Below are 25,553 nucleotides of genomic sequence, written 5' to 3' on the forward strand. Positions count from 1 at the left end.
TGCAACAGAATTCTCTGTAATGCAGGGATTTAATGGCAGAAAAATTGGTAAGGTTTCCTGAAGGTTGAAGGTTTGAAAGCCACTGAGTTAAATAACTCTAAAGCAGGAATGAGGCACATGTGTCCCTGCTTATATTACTGAACTACAACTCCCATCATCCCACAAGTTGCCCAGCCTTGTTCTAGAAACTGAACAGTGTTTTCTGATGTGTACATGCTAGAAATAATGACAAGCATTCATTATTACCTAATTCTGTTTATCCAGCTAGTTATATGCCTCTGCCCTTCTATTCCAGATCTTCAGCCATTCTGCCAGACTGTAAAGCAAGAAAACCTAACCGACTCCAAACCCAAAACCTTGATCGGGAAGAACAAGAGGGAGAAAACAAATAATCAGCTCTCTTCTTTCAGTATAAAGCAGTATTTCAGTAGACCATTGACTTCAACACCCCTGCTTGCCCTGAATGAGAAGGACCTCTCCGAAGCTAAATGCCAACCAAAGATACCAATGGATGAAAGTACTCAGCTTGTTGCAAATGAACCCCAGCAGAATGTGTTTTTGGTTGAGCAACACAGGGCAACTGGATTGTCACCATGTAGAGAACCGATTAGCTTTTCTGCTGGAAAGGCCATTCAAGAATATCCTACTGAGCAGCAGTTCTGGGCTCATGAAGAAGGGAGGGACGTGGCATTTTCTCCAGTGAAAGGAAACGCGAACCTTTCAACATCAGATATAGCTGCAGAGACAGATGCCAACGATGACAGTATCTATTTCACACCTGAACTTTTCAACAGTGTCGAGTCAGCAGTACAGAAAAAGGAGTTGTCAACTCATACTTGCAGCAAGACTGGGATTTCCTTTGAAACTGCAAGCTCGATTAAAGTTGAAGAGCTTTATGAAACCAGTGCTCTAAAGCTAGTAGATGCAATGGTCAGCATTAAAACCGATGCTGACTTGAAGGCAGAGGAGCCTGGAATCGTGCAGAGCAGTGAGAGTACTGGAGGGGCAGTCAGAGCAGCTGGACACAGTACTAATAGCATAGGTGAAGCTGAGCAGGAGGCAAAGAGAAAGAAGCTTTCCAGATCACAAAACAAAGGTGTGTCCGTTGTCCAGTTTAATTATCAGTAGTGGGGTGGGGTGGAGGAACCCCTTAGGAATGAGTTTTTAGTTTAACTAGAAATCATGGAGCTATGGTTGTTTCCTGATGTTAGGGATAGGCTTCAGTTAATCAATTTTTCAGAAAACCAGAACAATGAAAACAATACCTAAGTAAGAATCACTGGATATTATCTGAAAAAAGAGAGTGTTTCCTCCTTCCTCTCTCTCTGGTGATGTTTAATAATGTAAATTGTGTGGCACTGTGTCATCATCTTGCATGGTTCCCTATCTTTGTTATATTGTGTTACATCAAGGTTCCCTACCCCTGCAATCAGGATGTGGAGCAGAGAAATGGAAATAGCCAACATGGCGTTGACATGTCACGCGTTTCCATTTCAACATGCTACAGGGAAGAGAGGAGGAGGAAGGAAGGCTATTGCTTTTGGTGGCCGGCACAGAGGCAGTTGCAACCCAAACCCAGATTCATGATGATTGCCGTGGTTACAGTTGATGTAAACCCTCGGGTCCTACTCATGTGGAGCACTCTGGGGAAAGATCTCTTGTGTGTCTGTCACAAGTAGCAGTAGCCTTTGCTTTGTATCACTGGGCTATTCCTAGAAATAACTGGAAGCTGGTCAATGAAGTGGTCAGGAAAGATACCATTTTCAAATAAATATGATGCAGCCCAATTCATTGATTGCTTCCTTTCTGCAGGAGAATTCTGCAGCTGAATAAAGTGGGGGTGGGAGTGTTGAAGAGGATCAATATAAAAATTTGCTTTGCAACCGGCAGATTTGGGGGGCTGGCTAAAAAACTTTGCTGAAGCATGGTAGCCACACAGAACCACTGCTACATTTGGGGGGGGGTTAACAACTGGATTTCATATGGACCTCACTGTGTGGTACCTTCAGAAGTTGCCACGTAATGGGAAAAACTGGTCCAAAATTTGTTGCTTGTGTGCAAAGAATCCCACTCTCTTTATCTGTTGTTTCTGCTTTAATATATCATGTGCTAGATGGACCAGAACACAGCAGTATAAACAGATCCAGATCATTTTCATCACCTCTTAAACCTACTTAGCATGCTCTTATTTTATATATACATCTAACAATCAAGGAAGGCTGTTTTGAAGCCTTGAGGATGTGTTCAGTTTTGTTAGGAAGATGTGCTGTGTGAATCACCCCATAGAGCTTCTTAACACTTTACACAGCAATTGTGTTTCGCATAAGAAATGTGTAAAGTATGGTTGACAATTGCTGATCCTTAAACATCTAGGGAAAATTGTGGCCAAAGCAGGACTCCCTGGGAAGAAAAACATGTTTCTGTTCTGTTTGCCACAGGAAATATCTGTGTTTGTCACACAAAGGGTAAGTTGGCCCTTAGAAATCTTTGTATTGTTGAACATATGCCAGCATAACCTCTTTTGTACTGTTGAATATATGCCAGCATAGCAGCCTAATTTCATTTTTTTTAATTTACCATTTTCTACATCTCATCAAAAATATTTCTCCTAAATGGAACAGATGATAAGAAGTGCTGAAGTTAAATATACTCATTTTAGAATTCTTTGTTATGTATACTGCATGTATGTACGTATAAAGGTAGAATCAGTGGTGTTTTTTCAAAACCCTTTCAGTCCTCCTTTCAATCAGGTTTGAATTTAGGTTACAAAATGCTTATTGCTTTAAGCACTTTAAAAATATTGATAAAATAAATGACACTGACCAGCCAGGTTTATAAGTTTTCATTCCGTGTGTGTAAAATGTATGTAATGGGGCTTGAATATGATGTTGTGTTGTTAAGAACCTGACCCAAGTTGTCCTCAGTGGTGGAAATACATAATAATTTGAATAATTGTGGGAATGCCTCGTGAAATCACTGATTCTTAGTCACACTGGTGCAATATAATAATCAAATCCTGAATTTATTGAAGGACTGAAAGTACAGAGAACATATAAACGAAGAATCAGGAAACCATCTATTAAAGGAGGGGCCAAGTCACTGACAGGTAAAGTTGGAAACAATTTGTAGATTTTCAAGTTTGATTATAGTGGTAGTTATAGTAATCCAGTTGGAATCAGGTTAAGTAATGAGTGGATCTGGCCAATGACTCGTCTAATCTTGCATCCTCTTCTCCATGACACAGTTCCAGTGGAGGCTGCCCGTTAGGTAAACGAGACAATTGCCATCAAGTTCAGCCTATCCTCAGCCAGCCCAGGGGTCAGCTTCCTCCTCCTTAATGTTAGTGGTGTCACCTTAGAACTTAGCAAGCAAGAGGATGGGGACAAAATCAGAATTAATGGACCTAGTCTGTGATAGGCTCTAGTTCCACTTACTCCTGCGCTCCCTGCTTTCTCTTCCCTGCCAGCCCCAATGGACACCAGCCTCCAATGCACAATTTCTTCCTTTGCCTAAACTGCTCCAGTTTCTGGGGTGGGTAGCTTTGGTACGCAAAGGAGCCGTGGCGTGCTGTGATGGGAAACTCTCATGCCACTAAAGTAGCTCCAGAAGAGAGGGAGCAGAAATCTTGCAAAATCTGTCCCAGATTCATGTGCAGGGAACTGTGTTTCAAAGATTGGTTACGTGCTTAGTACTGTTTCGCTTTTGATCAAACAGGATACCCAACAAAAAGATATGCTGTCGGCTAGCTAAGAGGCAGCCAGGTGTGTGTCTAAACTACAGCCCTTATTGACTGCTCCTTTCTTTGTCTTATGATACTTCACATACCCTCTTGACTCTGCTTGAGAACACCAATGCTGTGAAGGCCTGGTGCTTAAGTTGTTCCCACAGCACAAGCAGGAGCCACAAGGTAGGCCCCCCCTACATGGACAGGGACTTCTCACATTTTGTGACAGTGCAGTGGCTTCCACACACCCCACGCTCTTCTTCATTACCCCACAGGACTTCACAACAGTCTAGTCACAGTTTCAGCCTGAGATTTTTCTGACACTCCTAGAAGACTTCCCTAATCAGTGCTAGCTTTTCCCTGACTTTCGTTAAACAAATCTGAGGGCAATTCTAATTCATGCTGGTATACAATATTTTGCATTTGAATGGGAATTTCAAAGAGTCGGCTTTATCCTGTTTACTGGAAGCTGCTGTGTTGTTAGCCTTGAGCAAAGCATTTCCTAAAGAGTCACATGCGTTGCATTCAGCAAATGAGCAGGCTGTCCCGCAACAAATAGTTAGCATTTAGGGCCCATAAAAGGGAGAAACAGATTTTTTTTAAAAAAATTGGTGGCACTAACATCTATATCAAGTATTAATTACAGCCTGAGAGAGGAAAGAAAACTGGGCTAGAGAATGGTCAAGAGCTACAAAGGTTAAGGAAGGATGGAGTTTCTATATTTGTTAAAAATCACCAAGCGGCGCTTTAACTGTGAGCCTCCCACAATAATAATTAGCAAAGTTTCAATGGATCTTAGTAAGACAAGATCTGCTCATCAAACCTTTTTAAAACAGTGAACAGTTGGGTATAAAGTCCTTTCTGTATAATGCAGTCATGTTGGGCAAGTCATTTATTTTAATACTTTTTTATATTAGCAATGTATGTAAGTTTCCAAGCAATAAAATATTGATCCAAATGGCTTGTGCTTTCACGATGATGACTAATTTATTTCTGTTGGAGCTCATGATTGTTATTATTGTGTTAAGTGATGAGAGACCAATAGGTTCTCTCTTAAAATAATTATTACACTGTGTTTAGACACAGCAAAGCCTTTAATGTGTTAGTTTATATCTCTGTTATTTCATGGTTATGAAGGAGATGCTGAGAGTTCCAACTTGCAAGTCGGTACTGTGCTATATTCTCTGGAGGTGAGAAATATTGCCTTAAGTAACTGGTAAGATCTTACTATTAATCTCCTTTATACTCCTTTATGTTATTTTTTATTATTACTACTACTAGTGCTACTCATCCTTAACCACAGATTTCCCAATTACAACAGTATAAAAACACACGGTTAAAATCAGTTAAAACAATTTACAATCAAAAGAATAGGGTGAGTCCAGATATATCAGGTGTCAAGACTAGGGTAAAGAGATGCATTTTCTGCATATGACGAAAGCTATGTAGTGAAGGTACCAGGCACACCTCCCTGGGGAGAGAACTCCACATCTTAGGGGCTGCCACAGATAAGGCACTCTCTTGTACCACCCTCCTCCCAAACATCCGAGATAGGGAACTACAAGAGGGCCTCTGTTGATCTTAATACCCAAGAGCATCTGTAGGGAAGAAGGTGGCCTTTCAGATATTTGTGATTGTACCTAAAAGCTTGGGCATGCCCGGCGGGCAACCTATGTGCTGTTCTCATAAACTATTTTTTAGAATCTCCCCTTTCCCATTTCAAAATTGACTTGTTGCATACCTATGGAGGGCTGTTGTTTGAGAAATGCAATGCCTGGGAAGTGTTTCCAGATTGCAGACATTCTGATTTTGTAATTCCAGAAGTAGTAGGAAAATGAATCCTCTACTGATGTAGAAAAGAAAATAATTTGGAAACTACGCCAGAAGGCTGTGGAATCTTTTAAGGGTTGTGCTTATGAATTGGGTACATTAATAGAAGGTGATCATCACAGATAAGGCGTGACTTGCACATCTATAGGAAACACTGACAGTTTATCAAGCAGCGGTGAAATCATAAGGTAAAAGAGCTCCTGCAGATATTTCCCCAACTATTATATCCCTTGGCTGCTGTCCAAAAAGCTACTGTACATATGTATCCAGAGGGAGTTTTGACTTTTCTTTGAGCAGCAGATCCTCTGTCACAAGCATGTTTTTAAAAAGCACATACACACACAAACTAATTTTTGAAAGGGGTGTGCTTCATGGCTTAGTGAAGGTTGTCAAATCTAAAAAGTGCCTAGGATTAATTATGAGGCTCTTTGAGTTGCCCCTTAGGTAAAGGTAAAGGGACCCCTGACCATTAGGTCCAGTCGTGACCGACTCTGGGGTTGCGGTGCTCATCTCGTTTTATTGGCCGAGGGAGCCAGAGTACAGCTTCTGGGTCATGTGGCGAGCATGACTAAGCCGCTTCTGGCGAACCAGAGCAGCGCACGGAAACGCCACAAACAGTACTTCAAAGTATACCAGAAGGTCAATTTCCTGTACCAGCCTGCCCACCCCTCCAAATATTACTGCACTACAAGCTCTCTTCAACCCCAGCTATCACATCCCATGATCAGGGGTAATGAGAGTTGGTAATCCAATATTTGTTTGTTTATTATTTCAATTTTATTATTTCAGTTCAGTGTCCAATACCACTGTTGGCTCCAAATGTACATTATATAGTAGTTCTCATAACCCCATGAACACAATACTTTTTAATAAAGAATATTCATGGAATTCAGCCTTTCCTGAAAATAAATTTAATTTTGTTTAGATCCTTTAAAGAGGAACAGGAAAGGGACAATGTATATAACCATATCTCCCACATTGGGAGATTGAGTGATTGTGGAACAAAATATAATAGCAAAAAATGTGTGTCCTCAAGGTTTTCTTAGGCTTCGTAGGTGAAATTTGACCTGCTGCTGTAAAAACTACATTTAGACAGACGTCTGCAATAGCATATAATAAAACCAGCTAACTTGGCATGAAGGATACCTTTAATTCTCTGGTACTGTGTGTTTATGAGGGGAAAAGATACACTGAAAGCTATAGTAAAGAATGTTAGATATTGTTGACATACTAAATCGACTTCAACCTTTTTCTTTTTCTTTTAAAAGGAGAGCTTGAGGGGTTAAAAGATATCAATTCATTAATGCTCCTAGTGATTTGGTTTTTAGTCTAATGAGAAATGAAAAGGCAAGGTGTCGAGTTTGCTTGTGAGCTTCCCACAATGGGCATCTGGTTGCAAACTGGATGCTGGAGAATATGGGAGAAGATTCAGCGGGGGTGAGGAATCTTTGGCCCTTCAGATGCTTTTGGACTTCAAGGCTCTTCAGCCCAAACAAGCCTGGTCAATGGTCTTGACAACATCTGGATAGCCACATGTATTCCACCCCTGCTTTAAAAAGTCTTGCTGCAGTCATCAGTAGAAAGGCTTAAAACAACCATGGAGTTGAGACTTAGATGGTTTTGTTTAAACTTTGGGGCAGGAAAGTATGTATGTATACATTAATTTCTAAATTGTATTCTTGCGCAAGAGCTGTTAGTTTGCTACTATAGATTAGTTCAATTATTAAAGGTTCCACTGGGCCCAGATCTCCCATACAAGTACAGTAGGAGGTTTCCCATTGCATCTCTGCATGTTTTTGTGTTTGCCTTTCTTTCAAATAGCTTCTGCTGGAAGTTGGGGTAACATTGCCGGGTAACATCCCAAGTTAAATCCCTGGTATCTTCGCTTTAAAACGGATCAGGTACCAAGTGCAGAAAAGATATTCTTTTGATCTCAGAGATCCTCTGCCAGTCGGAGTAGAAAATACTATTGAGCTAGATGGGCAAAACAGTCTGACCAGTGGCTTACATTCCTCTGTTCTTTTGGGAGTGGGTTGTTCTTACTCTTTCACACTTTAAAAGGTAAACCTTTTGAGGTTTATGAATGAATTGTGCATTCAACTTTACTTCAGCAAAGAAGTGTACCTCAGCTAACAGAATTTGGGGGGGAATGCTATGCTTCCCAGTAAAATATCAACTAACCATGTCGAAAAAGTCATGAAAACATAAGATGTAGTCCAAGAACCTGGCGCCATCTGTGTTCTCATTTCTTGAGATCTGCTGCTGATTATCCAATAACACTTCCCCTGTGTTTCGCTAGCCGCATTTATTTTTGTAAGAAAGATTATTATTATTTTTCTTTCTAAATTTATTTAAGGGCTTGTTACCATTGCTGATTAGATGGTCAGCTGTCGAGGCAGCCACTCTTTATATAACACGATATTGTTTTGTTCATCATGTTGCCACATTTGGCAAACTTTTAGCTTAATGCGCCTTTTGGGAATACCAGTCTGACCTCAATCTGAGTAAAGCCTTAATAGTTGACGTGAGGGAGGCTTGCAGGAGGTGGCGGCGCTCATTTTTCCCCCTGCAGACTGTATATTTGTTAGCGCATGTTAATCAGATTCATCATTCTGTTTAATAAAGATTTCATCTGCCACGCGAATGCATAATCGGCTGTGTCTGAGTGACTGACCTTTGTCTTGAGCAGATTATGAAAACTGTATTAAGCATCATCGGGCAAAAAAATGACAACCTTATTAATTTGTCCTTTATGTGTTTTTCAGCAGATTGCACCTCATTATTATGCAAACACATTACCCAGAGCAAGGAGCCCAGAAGTAGCTCATTAACGTTTCTTTCCCTTGATTTGCAACAGATTTTCTATTGGGGAGTGTGCAGGCAATAATTGCTAATTATGTGAGTTAAATTGTACAGTGCCTGCCTTTTTACCCCCACCCCCTTTCTCTTCTCTTCTCTTCTCTTCTCTTCTCTTCTCTTCTCTTCTCTTCTCTTCTCTTGGTCATATGTTTTTGAGAATGTAGCAGAATGCACTTCAGGAGCCACAGAGTTGTGGTAAGGCAGTAGCATGCCCTAGAAGCTGAATTACGGTTGCATGGCTTCCATTTTTCGAGCCTCCAGTTCCACAAAGCATAATTAGGGCAGATCAGGATTATTATTATTATTTTTATAATGGATGGGCTCACAACACAGCTTCTCCTTTTAAAGGAGATGAGAATCAGTTGTCAAGATAATTAATGGAAATATCCATCAACAAGCAAACACATGCAGTGGGTAAAATGTTGCCTTGGAGGGAGAAATCAAATCTCATAGCCGGCTGGATTTGGCCTTTTATTCACCCTCTGTTTGTGGCATTCTTCAGGCTAAACCCGGCTTCATTGTTTTATATCCCACTTATTCCCGTAATGGTTTTAAATAAAAGTTTTTGTTATTATTTTAACCAGCTGTCTTTGTCCCTCCCAAAGCCGGCACTGGCAGTATAATTCCCCATGAAATATGTAAGTGCCGAGAAAATTAAATGTGCGGATTTGGCAATCATCTGCGGTTTGACAACTTTGCTCCTAAGTGCGTAATTGGTTTAAGCCGGGTAGTGCTTCATACTTATCCTGAACCGCATCTTCTGTAATCTGTCTGCCACTATAGCTGATAAGACTTGGCCACAACTGAAGTTTTTGCAGCGCCAGAAATGAAATCCTGATCCGTTAAGGGTTTTTTTGGTTGGATTTAGCTTTATAATCTGGTTTAGAGAATTGTGTGAGTAGACAAATCTAGGAGGAGACAAACCTTTCTGAAAAGATGTGATGAAAATCATCGGATTGGCTTAGGTTTTCTAACTAAACTCTTGTTGACAGCGTAACCTATATTTCCATCTCTTCCCTTACAGTCTTTCATCTTTGAGATGTGCCCATTAGGCCAGTTTCCAGCTTGAAATTATTTTTCATCTGTAAGGTGTGTGTGTGTGTGTGTGTGTGTGTGTGTGTGTATGTACATGTGTGTATATCCCATAGATAGTTATAAAAGCACCAAGCAGCACTAATGCAAGCTTCTCTTGAATCCCTCTTAGGATTTGGTTAATCACTTAAATAATACATACGTTACTGTGATTAACAAAACAGGGTTTGTTTGTTTTATTTATGTGGCAAACATTTCATCTTCTGCCTTCATCAGCTATTCATGGTTGACCATGGTAGCAGCTGATGAATGCAGAACCCCCCAAAAAATTGACATAGACATTAGAAACGCAGGAACAGTCAACTGGTGTCCTTTTTTAGAATGTCTGGAGCTGCCTATAGGGTTATAACTGGAAGGGATTGTCCATTTTCCTAAGACAGTAGTGGGAAACCCTTTTCAGCCCAAGGGCTGCATTCTCTCAAGGACTGCCTTCCAAGGGCCACATACACTGGTGGGTGAAGGGGGGGAAGGGTGGCGCCAGGACAAAAGTGGGCAGAACACCCAGAGGAAGTCTTACATTGGTCTAGTTGGCTACTTTCCAGTGAGAGGAGGATGCTGGATTAGATGGGCCTTTGGTCTGATCCAGTACGGCTCTTATTGTTTGTTAGGACGCGAAACAATGGCATCAAGTTACAAGAACGAAGATTCCGACTAAACATCAGAAATCACTTTCTGACAGTAAGAGCCGTTCAGCAATGGGACGGACTCTCGGGAGGTGGTGGACTCTCTATCCTTACAGGTTTTTAAGCAGAAGTTGGATGGCCATGGGTCATGGATGCTTTCGTTGAGATTTCTGCATTGCAAGGGGTTGGACAAAATGACCCTTCAGGTCCCCTCCAACCCTTATGATTCTATAACTCTGTGACAGTCATTACATTCCTATGATGCAACTCAATAGGACGCTATGCAGTAGCCCCATTGGAAGCAAAATTGTTGTTGTTTAGTCGTGTCCGACTCTTCGTGACCCCATGGACCAGAGCACGCCAGGCACTTCTGTCTTCCACTGCCTCCCGCAGTTTGGTCAAACTCATGCTGGTAGCTTCGAGAACACTGTCCAACCATCTAGTCCTCTGTCGTCCCCTTCTCCTTGTGCCCTCCATCTTTCCCAACATCAGAGTCTTTTCCAGGGCGTCTTCTCTTCTCATGAGGTGGCCAAAGTATTGGAGCCTCAGCTTCAGGATCTGTCCTTCCAGTGAGCACTCAGGGCTGATTTCCTTAAGAATGGAGAGGTTTAATCTTCTTGCAGTCCATGGGACTCTCAATGGGAAGCAAAATTGGCTTTCTCATATTTCCCATTCATTTCAATAGGACCTACATATGAGATGTTCCTGCTAGATCAGGTTGTATCCCTGTCCCTCCTACAGTTCCAGGATGAGTAATTACAGTTTAAGAAAATGAAAAGGTCTAGGGCACAGTTAAATACTCAGCCCATGAAAATTGAGAGGTCTGAAAAGTGCCAAATTTTGATGGCATTGTGCTTCTAATCACCTTTACTTCCATGTCAAAGGGATGCGGATGGCGCTGTGGTCTAAACCACTGAGCCTTTTGAACTTGCCGATCAGAAGGTTGGCGTTTTGAGTACCCGTGACGTGGTGAGCTCCCGTTGCTCTGTCCTAGGTCCTGCCAACCTAGCAGTTCAAAAGCACGCCAGTGCAAGTAGATAAGTAGGTACCGCTGCGGCAGGAAGGTAAACGGTGTTTCCGTGCGCTGTGGCTTCCATCACGGTGTTCCATTGCTCCAGAAGCGGTTTAGTCATGCTGGCCACATGACCCGGAAATCTCTCTACGGACAAATGCCGGCTCCCTCAGCCTGAAAGCAAGATGAGTGCCGCAACCCCATAGTCGCCTTTGACTGGACATAACCGTCTAGGGATCCTTTACCTTTTTCTTTTTTCTTTTTTACTTACATGTCCTATATTCTAATAGCAAACTCATTCTCTGAGTGCCAATTCTCATGTAGCTAAAACAATGTCATTCACACACATCTCCTAGCAGACTTCAGGGAATAATGTTTTGCAGAATTTCAAAAACATTACAACAGCCCAACATAGTTTAAAGCCTACTCAGTGGCTACAGATCATCAACTCTCTGTTGAGAAAAGGGAAACCAGGTGGAAATGGGGGGAGGGAATGGAGTATCCTGAAAAAAGGCTCAGGTGGCTGCCTAGAACCCTCAGCCAGGAGGAAGCCACATAGAAACAGTTTGTTGTATACACACATAACTACAGCTTTTTGTTTGATTAATTGGCTCAATTTTTTAATTGGCTCAACTGAGAATGGTAACATTGACTAAGAGAGCAGTAGGCTTTTAATGTTTTGTTATTTGCAGCACCAAACCATGATAGCAAGTACCACTTTAGAAGAAGCATTCTTCCTTATCTGATAGACACTGGGGAATACCTCTTCTAAGACATGTGATGTGTGTGTGTATCCTCTAAAAGTAAATGTGTTTTTTCCTTAAAGCTATTATATTTCTATGAAGATTTAATTGATTGATTGATCAATTAACTGACTAATATAATTAATCAGCAAAGATTTCTTCGTTCATGTGATATAGCCCAGAGAGAGAGATTCACAGTGTCTGCTTAACTTTACCATATTGCCATATTGAATTTTGTGTTTTACAGCCAAAATACTGCATTCCACATTCATTTGATTTTTAAATTAGAAATCTCTCTTACAAGTACATAGATGTATACAAAAAGCTAAGCCGAATAAGATTGTCAGGACTTCTATTGAACCCGTCCAATTTTTGAATGTCTTTCACCTTTTCTGAACATTTTCTAAATAGAATTATCTCTAGGAGACACACTATAAACATTAAAGTAAGCAAACATGCCTCTATTCTCTAGAGACCCTGAGATCTGATTTTGTTTAGCCATAAACTGCATTTTTAAGCAGAACCCAACGCAACAAACAAAAGGAAATGTTCAGTGCTACTGTACGTCTTTATTAAAAATGTTTTAATACTGAACTCTCCAGTAGCAGCTGGCCGGGCTTCTGACATTCCAGTTCCTCATTTCTAATTAAGCCTTTTGATTTACAGTAAGACTTATGAAGCGTGCTGAGATGGGGGAGCGAATAAGCTTGTTTTGGGGTTTGGTTTGGTTTTTTGTTACTTTAACGCATTGTATGGTTATTTTTGCCTGAAGAAAATGAATTGGGTGTCCCCCCGCGCTTCCAATTAAAGCAATCTTTTGGTGCAATTTTGAGGTGGTTGAATTAGACGCAGCTTCTAGTAGATTCTGTATTATTAAGATCTGCTTAAAAAGAGTTCAGTAGCAGATGCTGAGATTACAAATGCAACATTCTAATTGTTCTGTATTCTAATGAGAGCTATTGTCGCCAGCCAGTATTTTAGAACTGTTATGATGCAGTCCTGGACGCAGCTGCCGCTGACCCCTCAATTGCAGCATTAACAAACCCCTCTTTGTTATCACTATGGGAAATCTCCTAGCTGCTGAGGGTGTGATTTCAACACAGAATGGCATTCATGTTTGGAGTGGAGTGTGGGGAACTTTCACATTATTTTACTTTGCTTTATTTACAGTGTTTTTAGGGCACCCCATCACAGGGGTTCTCAGGGCGGCATAAACTAAAGCAGATTAAAAGTCTTGAGAAAATTTTAAAAAATATATTTGCCTGGTGCTTAAATCATACTAAAATAGATGCCAGACAGCTCTCCTTTCTCTGATTCTCAGGTTCAGTTCCAAGCACCTTCAGTTTTAAAAATGAGTAGAAGGGAAGATGAATAGAGCCAGCCTTGTTTTATTTGTTTAGAGAATGGAAGCTGTCACTAGTATTTAGGGATTTTGGAGAATTCAATTAAAATGGAAAATGGTATTGGAAATTATGTCAGTTTGCATGCCCATCTGCAAACAGGAATGATAATGAGGCAGGCGAATGTGATTGGTATTCATTGTCAACATTCCCCTGCCCCCGGTCCTCAATTTGCTTGCCATCATTTCCCCCCCAGTACCTTCCTGAGAGCACCCCCAGGCCCTAATGAAATGAATGACGTGGATTCTTCTAACAATAACACATTATTAAATTTGGCCATGGTGAACAGTGATCCGAATAACATTGTTTTTGTGGAATCCAAACTGCAGCGGAATGAAAACGGTGCTGTGTGGAACCGATATAGGGGGGAATGGGAAGAGATGCCCTTTTAAAAACCTGAATTGTAGTGCACTTGTAGCTGCAAAGCTTCTCTATAAGCAAGAGCAATCCCCGGGAGGAACTGTCACCCGGGAGGGGCCACTAGGGGCGCATCAGAAGATGGCTGACAATAACATCTCTCTGACCCACACAAGGTAATTTGGAGGCTGTGATGGGAGTAAATAGCCTCCCTACCCCCCCCAGGATTGTGGGGGGGGGGCTGCCCTTGCCTGCTGTGCCCTATACCACCCCTGAATTTGTGGGGATGGGGGCACTAGGCAGAATGCCCCCCTGTGGGATCTCGGCGCTCCTGGATGCTGTCTCTGATCCGCGCCACTAGCTGCAAGAACTTCAAAAGAAACAATTAGGAGGAAGCGAATACACATATTTCAAGGAAGGAGGGGGAGTAAAGACTGCTAACAGAAGAGATCTCTGATAAACAAGACGAGTCGGAAGAACAAGAATTAACCAGATGAAGATACACCAAGACTCGGTATGGCAAAAGGACTGGATGGGGGAGCGGGGGAAAAACTTCCCTTTCTTTCCTCTATGTGATTAAACAAGAATCCCCCCCCCCCCCAAGTCAGAAATGTCGTTTGAAGGACTTAAGCTGTGGATTTATGTCTGTGCGGAGATAAACTTTCTAACCAAAGCATGCTTTAAGAAGAGCATGGAATGTATAAGGGCTTTGGAATGACGCAGTTAAAAATACCGTCGCCATATTGGGAAGTTCTGTCGGAGGACTTAAGTCTGGGAGGAGAAATAGAGAAATAGAGCTGTTTTTATATTGTGGGTGAAACTCCTCAGAGGGACTTAAGAACGACAGTTCTGTGATTAATGATGGAAAGAGCGATGTTATCTATGAATGTGATGATATATGGAAACCATCTCGATTTGAGGATTGGACGAACGGAAAAATTCACACAGGATTATTATTGGTGTTTATCGTCTTAAGGAGAAAATATACGAACAAGATGAGATGTGGAAACAGCAAGATAAGACTGGATAGAATTATGAACTTTGTTTGGACTGATTTGGACATTAACGCAGTAGCAAGAAGATGATCAGAATCCCCCTTCGGATCTTGAAATATGGGTCCCCTCAACAAAATTTAAAAATTCGGCTTTGTAATTTGGAATTTATGTGATGTGATTTGATTTGATTGGTCGGTTAATAAAAATTATTTTTTTTAAAAAAGGAACTGTCACCCAGTGATCAAGCACTTGCTTTGCATGCAGAGGTTCCCAGTGTTAGGATGACTGGCACTTCAGTTAAACAAGGATCAGAAAGCAGGTGATGGGGAAATGACCTTTTTTTGCCTGAGACCCTGAAGAGCTGGACTCAAGGACTGAATACTCTTGTGGCATAGATTTTGACTGGACAAACAGCACTCTAATCGGCACCTGGTCTGGAAGCACCATCTAAATTTCCCACAATGCCCCAAAGTGGCAACGCATCCAAGTCACTGTGGGTAATTTAAGTAGCGACTTCAAGATCTAGTCTCCTGGCACTCATCAGAACATTGTTTGGTTGTCTGCCGCTGCTGCCAGGTAAACCCACCAGGCCTCACTGACTGTTGAAAAGTATTCCCTCAAGCGTTACTTCATTGCTTTATTTTTGGACAAACTGTCCAATATGCACAGTAGACCGGGGCGGTATGTTTCTGTTGTAGTTTCCAAAACACCATCTTGTGCTTCAGAGAGGGAAACATTGCCAAACTCTGCTGATATTGAATTTCTTTGTCAGTCGGATGTAATTTCTGCAACAGAAATTCTATCTTCGAGCGGTCGATACAAGAACATTTGGAAGTCATCAGGCAAACTGTAATAAACGATTCTAGTCCCAGGCCTCTTTTATCAGTATGAGTTGAGAGGATGGAGATTCCTTCTCTAAAAAAATAAAATAAATTTGAACTTGCGGTATGATCCAGCCAAAGTTAATAACTTTTCTAGTCAATGGGCTTTGGTGGGTGAAGTGTTGGAGTTGTACCAGAGAGCTCTGAGTTCAGACCCCTCACCCAGCTGTGAAGTTCATTAAGCTAGTCTTCCTCTCTTGTAAGGTTGCTGAGAGTGTGAAAATGGGACAACTGTGTGATGATGCAGGATAGAGCATTTTCTATGGTGGCTGTCTGCTTTTGGAATACCCTCCCCTTGCCAGCTTGCCAGGCTCCAATATTGCTGTTATTCTGGCACCTAGTTAAAACATAGATTAGTTTGTTCAAGCATTTTGAAATGTTTTTACTGCTTTAGCCTAATTTGCTTTTTTCACATGCCTATTCTGATGAGTTCAGTTATTGAAGTTTACTTTGTGTATAATCTTTCTTTCTTTCTTTCTTTCTTTCTTTCTTTCTTTCTTTCTTTCTTTCTTTCTTTCTTTCTTTCTTTCTTTTGCGATCACTCGTAGCCAAGTAAGATTGTCTTCCATAAACACAATTTTAACAATGAATCGTTAAGTGACTGGGGGGGCCAATTCTGGATCCATATGTCCTTCCACAGTGGGGACATTGGTTCCCGGACGGGAGTTGATCACGGTGTATAATATAATATAATATAATATAATATAATATAATATAATATAATATAATATAATATAATATAATATAATATTACACTGGTATCAGTATTAGTGAGATACTTGAGATATTTATAATAACTTCAAATAACCTTTCACATACACCTGTTAGGATTTTCTTTCCTAACAAAATGGAAGGAGTCTTCCTCTATCAGAGGAAACATGCAAGCCAATAAATTTGAAATTCCACTTACTTCAGTGGAGCGAGTTTGTTTTACTTACTGCACTTAACAGTCACCCAGTAACTTGCCTTCTCTGAGCAATGGACAAGAAGTGTCAAATCAAATTAAAAACACAATGACTAAGATGCAGTTTGATTAGCAGCATTGAAACAATTAAAAGGAGCTAAAATCCACACGAGGCAGAAAAGCTATAACCTTAAAAAAAAAATGGGAGTGTAACAGGCGTGTCAAAACTCAGCAAAATGGGATGGAAAGTATCAGATTTTTAAAGCCTGGGAGAATAAAAGAAAAGGTTTTGCCTGGCACCTGAAAGACATTCACAAAAGACTTTTTCAAGTTCTCTTGACACCATGCACAGTAATTGTGCAAATGGGGGTCAGAGGGATGAATGTGTTAGCTCCACCCCTAAAATGCGCATGAAACCTTCATGAGTGCAGGAGGCTCGCAACTGTAGCTATCATGGTCATCCGCACAGGGTCCCCCCCCCCCCATATGATTACACTGCGTCAGAACACCAGGCAAACCTCTTCGGGACTTCCATAAACAAGGGGCCACTACTGAGAAAGCCCCATCTCCTGTGACCACCCTCCATATCTCAGATGGCAGGGCACTTTGTGGCTGTGCTGGCTGCAGCTGATGGGGGGTTGAGGTTCAGCACCACCTATGGACTAGTGGGATTTGTTATGGCATTGACTTTTATGACACCATCAGATGTCCATGTCATCAGATACATGAAGTATTATTCTCAGTTGTCAGGTATGTGTACACATGGACGTATTTTTAAAAATGCAAAGAATTGGGGTCAAATTTATTTAGCATGTGTCTCTCTTTCCTTTCTCCACCATCTGGAACTAATATGGTGTACAGTAGGAGTGGGCAGACTCCAGGCTTACTGGATCTACTTTGTTTTTCACTATAACTCTGAGATGCACCAACCAGAGTCAAATGCAAAATAGAGAAACAGCGAAGTGGGCACTATCCTGACCCCAGTGACCTGGACACTGAGTCAGAGGCTGCAGGGGCACCAGATGGAGAGTTGAGTCAGGTTCCAGGCTCAAAGTGTACTGATGAACATAAGGAGACCATTGTGCCTGAGGCTGTTGGACAGGAGCCTCCCAGAAGAACCTCACAGTCCCCCAGAACCTATAGGGCCAGAGCCCAGATCTTCACAAGCACCTTTCTTTGAAGAACGAGATATCTCCCTACATACATCACCAGTCATGCAGTGCAAGGAGCAAACCAAGATGAAAGCTATGGAATGTAGGAGCAGTGTCCATCTTCAGGCCAGAGAGCTGGCCCTAGGAGCCTCTGATGTTCTCCACAAGGGAGTGGAGCCTGGAGGAGGTAGTCTGGAGACAGATGTTCACAAGGCCTCAGCCTGCTCCCAACTTTTGTCAGTCCCGTCTGTGCTCCAGCAACCTTCAACCTAGCTTTGCCCCTCCGGCCTTGTTGCTTTCTCTGTGGGATCTAGCATTGGAACAGAATATGGTGCCCCCGAGCACATGTTCAACCCAGAACTGGAACCCACACACATTTCCTTTTTTACCCAAAGCTTTATTGATTTCAGCAGCCTCATTTAAGCAAAGGAGAGGCCTTTTGTTGTTGGCATTGCTAAATGGTTGGGATTCTGTATCATTGCTTATTTACTGCAAATCACCTGGAAAGCTACCAGTAGGTCCCAATTGTCCTTCTGCCAGCTGCTGGCGTACGTGTGGAGACAAGGCACTGTTTTCCCTCTTTCTGTGTAGTTTTAAGAGGTGGAGGCTGAGCTCTGTAAGGGGTCGGCAACCAGCGGCCAGGGAGCCAAACCCGGCCATCGCCAATCACTCTCTAGTCTTTCTCCAGAGCAATCATCCTGTTTTGTCCGATTTGCGATTTCCACTGCAGTGTTGGTCAAATGACTGCGGGGGGGGGGGTTGTCATGCTAAAAAGGGTGTGCTGGGGGGCAGAAGTCACTAGGATGGGGAAGAGCAAGACCCAGGTGAGGAAGCAGAGGGTGGGGGGACACTGCCCCACTGTCAAAGGCTCATTGTGGTCACCTGCCAATCGCATTGCTAACTACCTGCTGTTTGACGCAAGCGAGACTCTCGGCCCCTGACGTATTGGGTTGGGGGGCTGTACCCTCTTCGAGCCCTGTGGTCCCAAGGTTTCTCCCATCTAAATCCTTAGCAGATGCTTAGCACCAGCAAGGTGGCTGGTGGCAATGAAAGTACATTCTGTGGCAATTCAGCGGAAGCCTAAATGTATGCAAAAGAAGTTGAGCAATAACTAATTGGCAATAATGCAACACTCCCCCGCCCCCCCCAGCATGCTACGTTAACAGATACCTGAAGGGAAATGCAAAACCATTGACTCTATTTATGCTCAAACAGAATGAACCATCATCTCGAGGCGATGATTTCATGCTGGAGTCTGACTGTGAAATTTATTTGCTGGAGATATATTCTTTCCCTTCTGGAGCATAACTTAATATTCCTAAAAGTATATTTGTTTTCCTCCTCAAAGAGAGAGAAGAGGGAGAGAAATGCAAACTAATTTCTTAGAGGCACAGGAAGAAGCCATTTCTGCTCCTTTTATAGCCAATTCCTTTTATACAGGAATCGTGGGTCAGACAACCCATTTTCCCTCACAGATACCTGGGGACTGTTGGGATTGCTTGGTTTTGTTTCAGTTTTTTTTTTAAAATGTGAATCTACCTTTGGAGCGCCACCAATAGTTGCTAGACATCCCCTTTCCTACTATTCTGTAGATGGCTGGAGACTGTTCCTCTTCTCTTGTGGAGGTTAAAAGATTTAGCACTGATGGGCTCCAGGTTCCCTCTGAATTCCCCTACATGGAGCATTTAGGCGACAGCTTTATTTTGGCTGTCTTTAATGGCACTTGTCAAAACCACTAATGTCTGGTTGCTGATTGTATTTGCTAACCTCATCATCTCCTCCTGCCACCATCTGCCTTCCCCAACCCTCTTTGTCTGATTCCCTCCCAAGTTGAAACAAAACCTTACCATATGGGACCACCAGACCACCAAATTTATGTATTCATTTATTTCCATGACTTTTTTTTATTACTGTAAAATCAAAAGTACAAACAAACGGGGGGGAACCTGATTGAAATTACTAAACATAGCAGCAAGTAGAGGTTGTATTTTCCTAATGACTAGAGAGCAGATAATGTAGAAAAATAAAAACAGCAAAACACTTCTTAAAAGCTGATTTTTGCATTTTGGTGGAGGAAGAGAGTTTTGTATATCTGAACTGGATGGATAAGAAATGAAATCCCACCAAATGGCGTAGAATTGTTTAGGGTCTTCCTTTCCTTTAGAAATATGTAATTTGTGAATGCTTTTCTCTGCAGTAGCCAGAGTCCGTGATACATCATTTAAATGCACAAACCTGTAAATTTAAATATATAAGCAGTTTTAAATGTTTCATTTCTTTTCTTTTAGCACCCAGAGTTAAGCATTAAAGTCACGAATCCCCAGATACACAATGTACAGTGGTACCTCGGGTTAAGAACTTAATTCGTTCTGGAGGTCTCTTCTTAACCTGAAACTGTTCTTAACCTGAAGCACCACTTTAGCTAATGGGGCCTCCTGCTGCCGCTGCGCCGCCAGAGCACAGTTTCTGTTCTCATCCTGAAGCAAAGTTCTTAACCTGAGGTAATATTTCTGGGTTAACGGAGTCTGTAACCTGAAGCGTATGTAACCTGAGGTACCATTGTATTTATTACCATCAGTAAATCCCAACTAGTTAACTGTTCCCACTTAAAAAAAAAAAAAGTATGTCTCTCTCAACAGTATATAAGGATTTGTGACAACATGTGCTTCTCTTTGTTTGGAAACAGGCCAGGTCAGGTTTGTGCATTTAAACGATGTATTGTGGACTCTGGCTACTGCAGAGAAAATCAAAGTGCCCTGATGAACATAATTCTAGATATAGGTAGGTTGGTGTTGGTCTTCCGTAGTGAAAACAAAATAAAAAAAATCCTTCCAGTAGCACCTTAGAGACCAATTAAGCTTGTTACTGGTATGAGCTTTCGTGTGCATGCACGAAAATATTGGTATCTGAAGAAGTGTGCATGCACACGAAAGCTCATACCAATAACAAACTTAGTTGGTCTCTAAAGTGCTACTGGAAGGATTTTTTTAATTATTTTTTTGGATGAACATAAGGAGACCATTGCACCTGAGGCTGTTGGACAGGAGCACCCCGGGCAACCTCCAGGAAACCCAGAGCAGGGTATGGAAACCATAGCAGGGCACCTGCTTTGCAAGCAGAAGGCCACTGATTTAATCCCCTGCATCTCCAGGTAGGAGTGGGAGAGACTCTTACCTGAACTCCTGGAGAGCAATTGCCAGGCCGTGTCCACACTAACACAGATAGACCAATGAACTGACTCAGTGTAGGGCTTTTTTTCCTATGTGCCTATGCCCACCTTGTCCAACAATAGATAGTCAGCGGTGAACTGCATCTGGAGATGGAGGTTCCATTTGGCTATTGTTTGTTGGTGTGTGAATTAATTCATAACAAGTGAAATCTGTTTCATCTATATCTACTCATGTGTACCAGAAAATTGCAACCTTCTACTGCTTCTTACAACTACGTAACCCCAAAGCTATTGCGTTGTTTGGATTTATTTTAACAATTGGGTGCTGATGAAAAGCCCTGGCTTCAGATCACAATAAGGACATGCAGAATAAATGCAGTGAAATATGCCAGTTCATAAAATACACGCACGTCAAGTAGAATCTAGATCGCAAAAGGGGGTCTCTGCGGCTTTGAGTCAGAGCTTACGGTGGCTTAAAGGAAATGTCCCGGGGTAGCCAAAACGGGCAAGGTTTGCTCTTGCTCCACTGTGTGTTGTTACGGCTTTTGGGGATTTAATACAGGAGTTTCAGAATTGCAGGCTTTCTGGCCTAATTTTTCTTTGTAAGATGTAAGGGGGAATAAAATGTGTGCGATGATATTAATTTGCTGTTAACTAATATGGCACAACATCAGTGGGCGACAGTTAATCTATCAAACCCTGCCATGGCCCCTTTCTTGTTGTTTTAATATGTTATAGGGATGAAATGTGTTTTTCAGATATGTTTTATATTTGTACCAGGTAATGGAAAGTACAATATATTATGTGCTTGTACCCTAGAGGGAGGGGGGAATTGTGAGGGAAATAATTGAAGATCGTAAATCTTACCCCGCACTTCAGCCTTTCTTTGCCTTCTGTTTTGTATCTCTCATGCAAAGTTCTTAAACCCAGCCTCGTCCATCACGACACGGCCCCTGCTCTGGCATGCATGGTATCCCTGGCCTGGCTCCAAAGAGCTGAACAGGGTGTACTTGGTAGTCTGCACTCCAACACCATGTCAAAACCTGCTTTTGAAAGCCCTCTCTACAAGGGACCCACTCTGCAGCCATGGGGGGAAGGAGGCGCTTGGGGCAGAAGGGTCCAAGTTCAATCCCTGCGGTCTCCAGGCAGAGCTGGACAAGACTGCCATCTGAAACCCTTGACATAAGGCAGCTTCATAGGAACATGCTTAGTTGCTTTCTAATGTTTGTCAACATCTCCCTGGAATTTCTGTGGTTTGCGCATGCAAAATAATCACAGTAAAGTTGCTAGTTCATAAATCACGCCAATATCGATCTAGACAGAGGTGACCTAGGTTTTTAAACTCCTAGGTCAGAGTTTTGTGGGACGTGGGTGGCGCTGTGGGTTAAACCACAGAGCCTAGGACTTGCTGATCAGAAGGTCGGCGGTTCGAATCCCTGCGACGGGGTGAGCTCCTGTTGCTCGGTCCCTGCTCCTGCCAACCTAGCAGTTCAAAAGCACAAAGTACAAGTAGATAAATACTCCGACGGGAAGGTAAACAGCATTTCTGTGCGCTGCTCTGGTTCTTCAGAAGTGGCTTAGTCCTGCTGGCCACATGACCCGGAAGCTGTACGCCGGCTCCCTCAGCCAATAAAGCGAGATGAGTGCCACAACCCCAGAGTCGGTCATGACTGGGCCTAATGGTCAGGGGTCCCTTTACCTTTACCTAGGTCAGAGTTTAAAGGAGCCATTTACCCATCTAGTTCGGTGCTGTCTTCAGCAGCTTTCCCCACCCTCATGCCCTCTAAATGCCCTCCTTAATGTCCTCAGCCATGTAAAGAGTTGTAGTTCAAAACACCTGGAGGGCACCAAGTTTGGGAAGGTTGGTCAAACAGCATCACTCTTCAACTGGTGGGTTGAACCCCACCTCTGAGTCACAGTCTGATCTAAGGAGGGCTGCAACAGCAGCACTCTCACCTCCACATAAATTTATGATAAACAAAATATTAAGGAATGGGTCTCCACATGCAGGTTTTGGATAAAGGTGAGTCCTGGGTCTGGAAGAATGAAAGAATACTAGTTTGCACTAACTCAGAAGTGGTTCTCCAAGGTTTCGGATGAAAAGTTTTGCCCAAACCTAGCTGGAGATCCCAGCAATTGAACCTGGTTCCTTCTACATGCCAAGCAGGTGTTCTTTACCACTGACCTGTGGCTTACGATGACAAAAGGAGGCAGGCAAGTTGTACTATACATTATAGAGGGAGACTGTAGACTCACAGCTGCTGTCCTTGGCAAGAAACATTTGGCTAATGGCTAGTTTGGCATCAATATTTTTCTTAATGTTTTGGGCAGTATACTAATGGCTAAAGTTCAATTGGATCTTGTCAGGGAACTGCCATCAGTGCCGGAGGAAGAGAGCAAAATCCAGAGGGATTCCAGAGAGCGTCCCGGGATTGGGAGAGGCAGCCCATCTTCTGGGGAAGAGAATCAGCGTAGCACCAGTGGAGAAGGGGGGCAGATGGGGGAAGCGGCGAGGCAGTCCCATGACTCCTTGCCGGGGACCAGCGGGGAGAGTAGAGGTCCTCCGCTGCCTACGCCCTCCTTGCGCAGAAGGCTTTCGCGCAGAGAGAGTAGGAGGAGACTAGGCGTCAAAGAGCTTCTTTGCTGGAAGAAGTTTAAGAAACGCCCACTGACGGATTCTGCCAGCGATTGAGACAGCCACGGGTGAGTGGCTGTCCAGACAGAAAAGGTTCACTCAGGCAACCCAGCCAGGTGTTTGCACCGGCTTACACATGAGCAACCCCTAGAACCACTACAGATCTGAAACTTTTAAACCTAAACCCACACAGCCCAGGAGCACATGTGAAGCAGCAATAAAAGGAAATAATGGTTTTAAGCATAGACAAAATGCCTTTGATTCACTGCTGAGCAACTGCCACCAACCACCGCACATCTGGATTTGGGGAAAGTCTTCCAGGTCAAAAATCACGACTTCTAGAAATGAAGTATTTCTGATAGCTATTAGGTGTGTGCGTGTGTACATGCATTTCAAATAATGAGGACTATCCACAGACTAATAAATCTGCCTTGGGTATGTTTACATTCAGCCATGTCTCTGAAGAAACCGACAGATCAGATGTTTTAGTTTAGAAACTTTCCATCATGATATGGTGACTATGTGATTCCTTGCACAGTAGGCTTAATAACTTCCTTTTTCTCTCTCCCCCCATCGCTGTTAAGATTTACTGCGTAGCTTACGCATGCCCTTATCAGACAGTAATCTTAAAAGGTTTTCCTGTCTTGCTAACAGTGCACTTCGTTTTGAGTCGATGCTGAGTAAATATAATTGAAGAGTAAGTTACGTTCCCAAGCATCTGGCAAAGTTCCTCTTAGTTAATTGTTTCTGTGTAGGGATACACACACAAACACACACACACACAATTTGCTGGCCTAGGTGATGACTCCAAGGGCGGAATCTGCACTCTTTATCTGTCCTTCTTTTGCATTCTATTTGATTGTCTTGTGGCAACATTACCTGAAGCCGTTTAACTGTGCTAAAATGAGGCAGTGCAATGTGTTTCGGGATGGGCAAATTTATCAGTTTCTTGTTCTCTCCAGTCAGTTCATTTCCCCACCAGTTTGTGATTATTGCTATCATTAAAAAAAATCCTGATGAAAATTTCTCCAAATACATATATTTTTGCAGCAATTCCCCCTAATATAATGTACTTTGCATGTTAGATTCACTTTTATATGCATTTTATGCACACTTCACTCTAGTATTTGCATTTTTGTATACATGTTGCTTGTTTGCAAAATTCGGAGAAAAGTGAGTTTCAAAATATAGCTCTAGTTCGTTTTGCATACAGCTTCATATAGTGTGAATTTATCAGGTTTGCCTTTAAATGCAAACTGAACCAGATTTCTTTCCGCCCCTAGTTGTCTTAAAAGGCTTTTAGAAAATCTTTTAATGGATCACTTTGTATATGTAGAAAAAGAAACAATGAGCTAGATTAAAAAGACAACTAATCCAATAATTATTAATGACGCTCAGGCTTCAACTCTGGATTCCCCAAATCATTCTCTCAGCCCAGGTGCTAATTTAGCATGAGAGGAGATTTCATATTGGAGCTTGTTGGATGAGTCTAATATAATGTCCATTCCATGTGCAAAAAGAGCTTTGGTTTTTTCTAAGCAGTTGCCTGTAAATGCTTTTATAAAACCATTCCTAGTTTCAACAGTTATTGGAGGTTTCTTAACAAAAAATTAATGTTAGAGCCATTAAAAGACTTTTATTGGTGGGGAAAATTTGATATTTTCAGAAGTTTGTGTACAGCAGCAGAACTGCACTTCAGTGGCATTTCATTTTGGTGGTGATGATAATAATAATAATAATAATAATAATAATAATAATAATAATAGAATGGAATGCTTTCCTGAATCTTCAGATGCTTCACATGACATTCTTACTGATCCGTACAACAGCCCTGCTAGGTAGGTGACACTGCAGATGAAGAGTTGGAGATAAGAGTCGTTGGGAAGCCTGTAGCTCTCCAGATGGTGTTGGCTGTTCACTCCCACCAGCCTCAGCCAGCATGGTCAGTGGTTGGGGATGCTGGGAGTTGCAGTCCAACACCTGAAGATCTGCAGCCTCCCTTCATCCTAAGTCCACGTAGTAAATCCATAACTGAGTTTCCCCGCCTCTGCTTTTGTAACCCTTGCCGACAACATCAAAGGAATTATTTGTTTGGCATTACTCGACAGCGTTACAGCCAGTTCTCTACTAATATATTTATTAGTACACGTAATATATTTATTTGTGCTTTTATCTTGT

General features: G+C 42.2%; 1 protein-coding gene across 14 annotated transcripts in view; it reads left to right on the top strand.

The window, feature by feature from the left end:
* Positions 1-25,553, top strand: part of BRIP1 (BRCA1 interacting DNA helicase 1) — a 231,802-nt gene that overhangs the window by 115,367 nt on the left and 90,882 nt on the right. For 4 of the 14 annotated variants that reach the window (XM_080982763.1, XM_080982770.1, XM_080982769.1 and 1 more), the window contains exons 20-22: positions 296-1,096; positions 3,032-3,106; positions 4,862-4,940. In XM_080982763.1, the coding sequence (XP_080838889.1) occupies positions 296-1,096; positions 3,032-3,106; positions 4,862-4,940 (955 nt within the window). The other 10 variants (XM_080982776.1, XM_080982773.1, XM_080982764.1 and 7 more) reach the window with 10 other exon arrangements.

This window comes from Podarcis pityusensis (assembly GCF_964106645.2).
Source record: "Podarcis pityusensis genome assembly, chromosome: 15".
Classification (NCBI taxonomy): Eukaryota; Metazoa; Chordata; class Lepidosauria; order Squamata; family Lacertidae; genus Podarcis; species Podarcis pityusensis.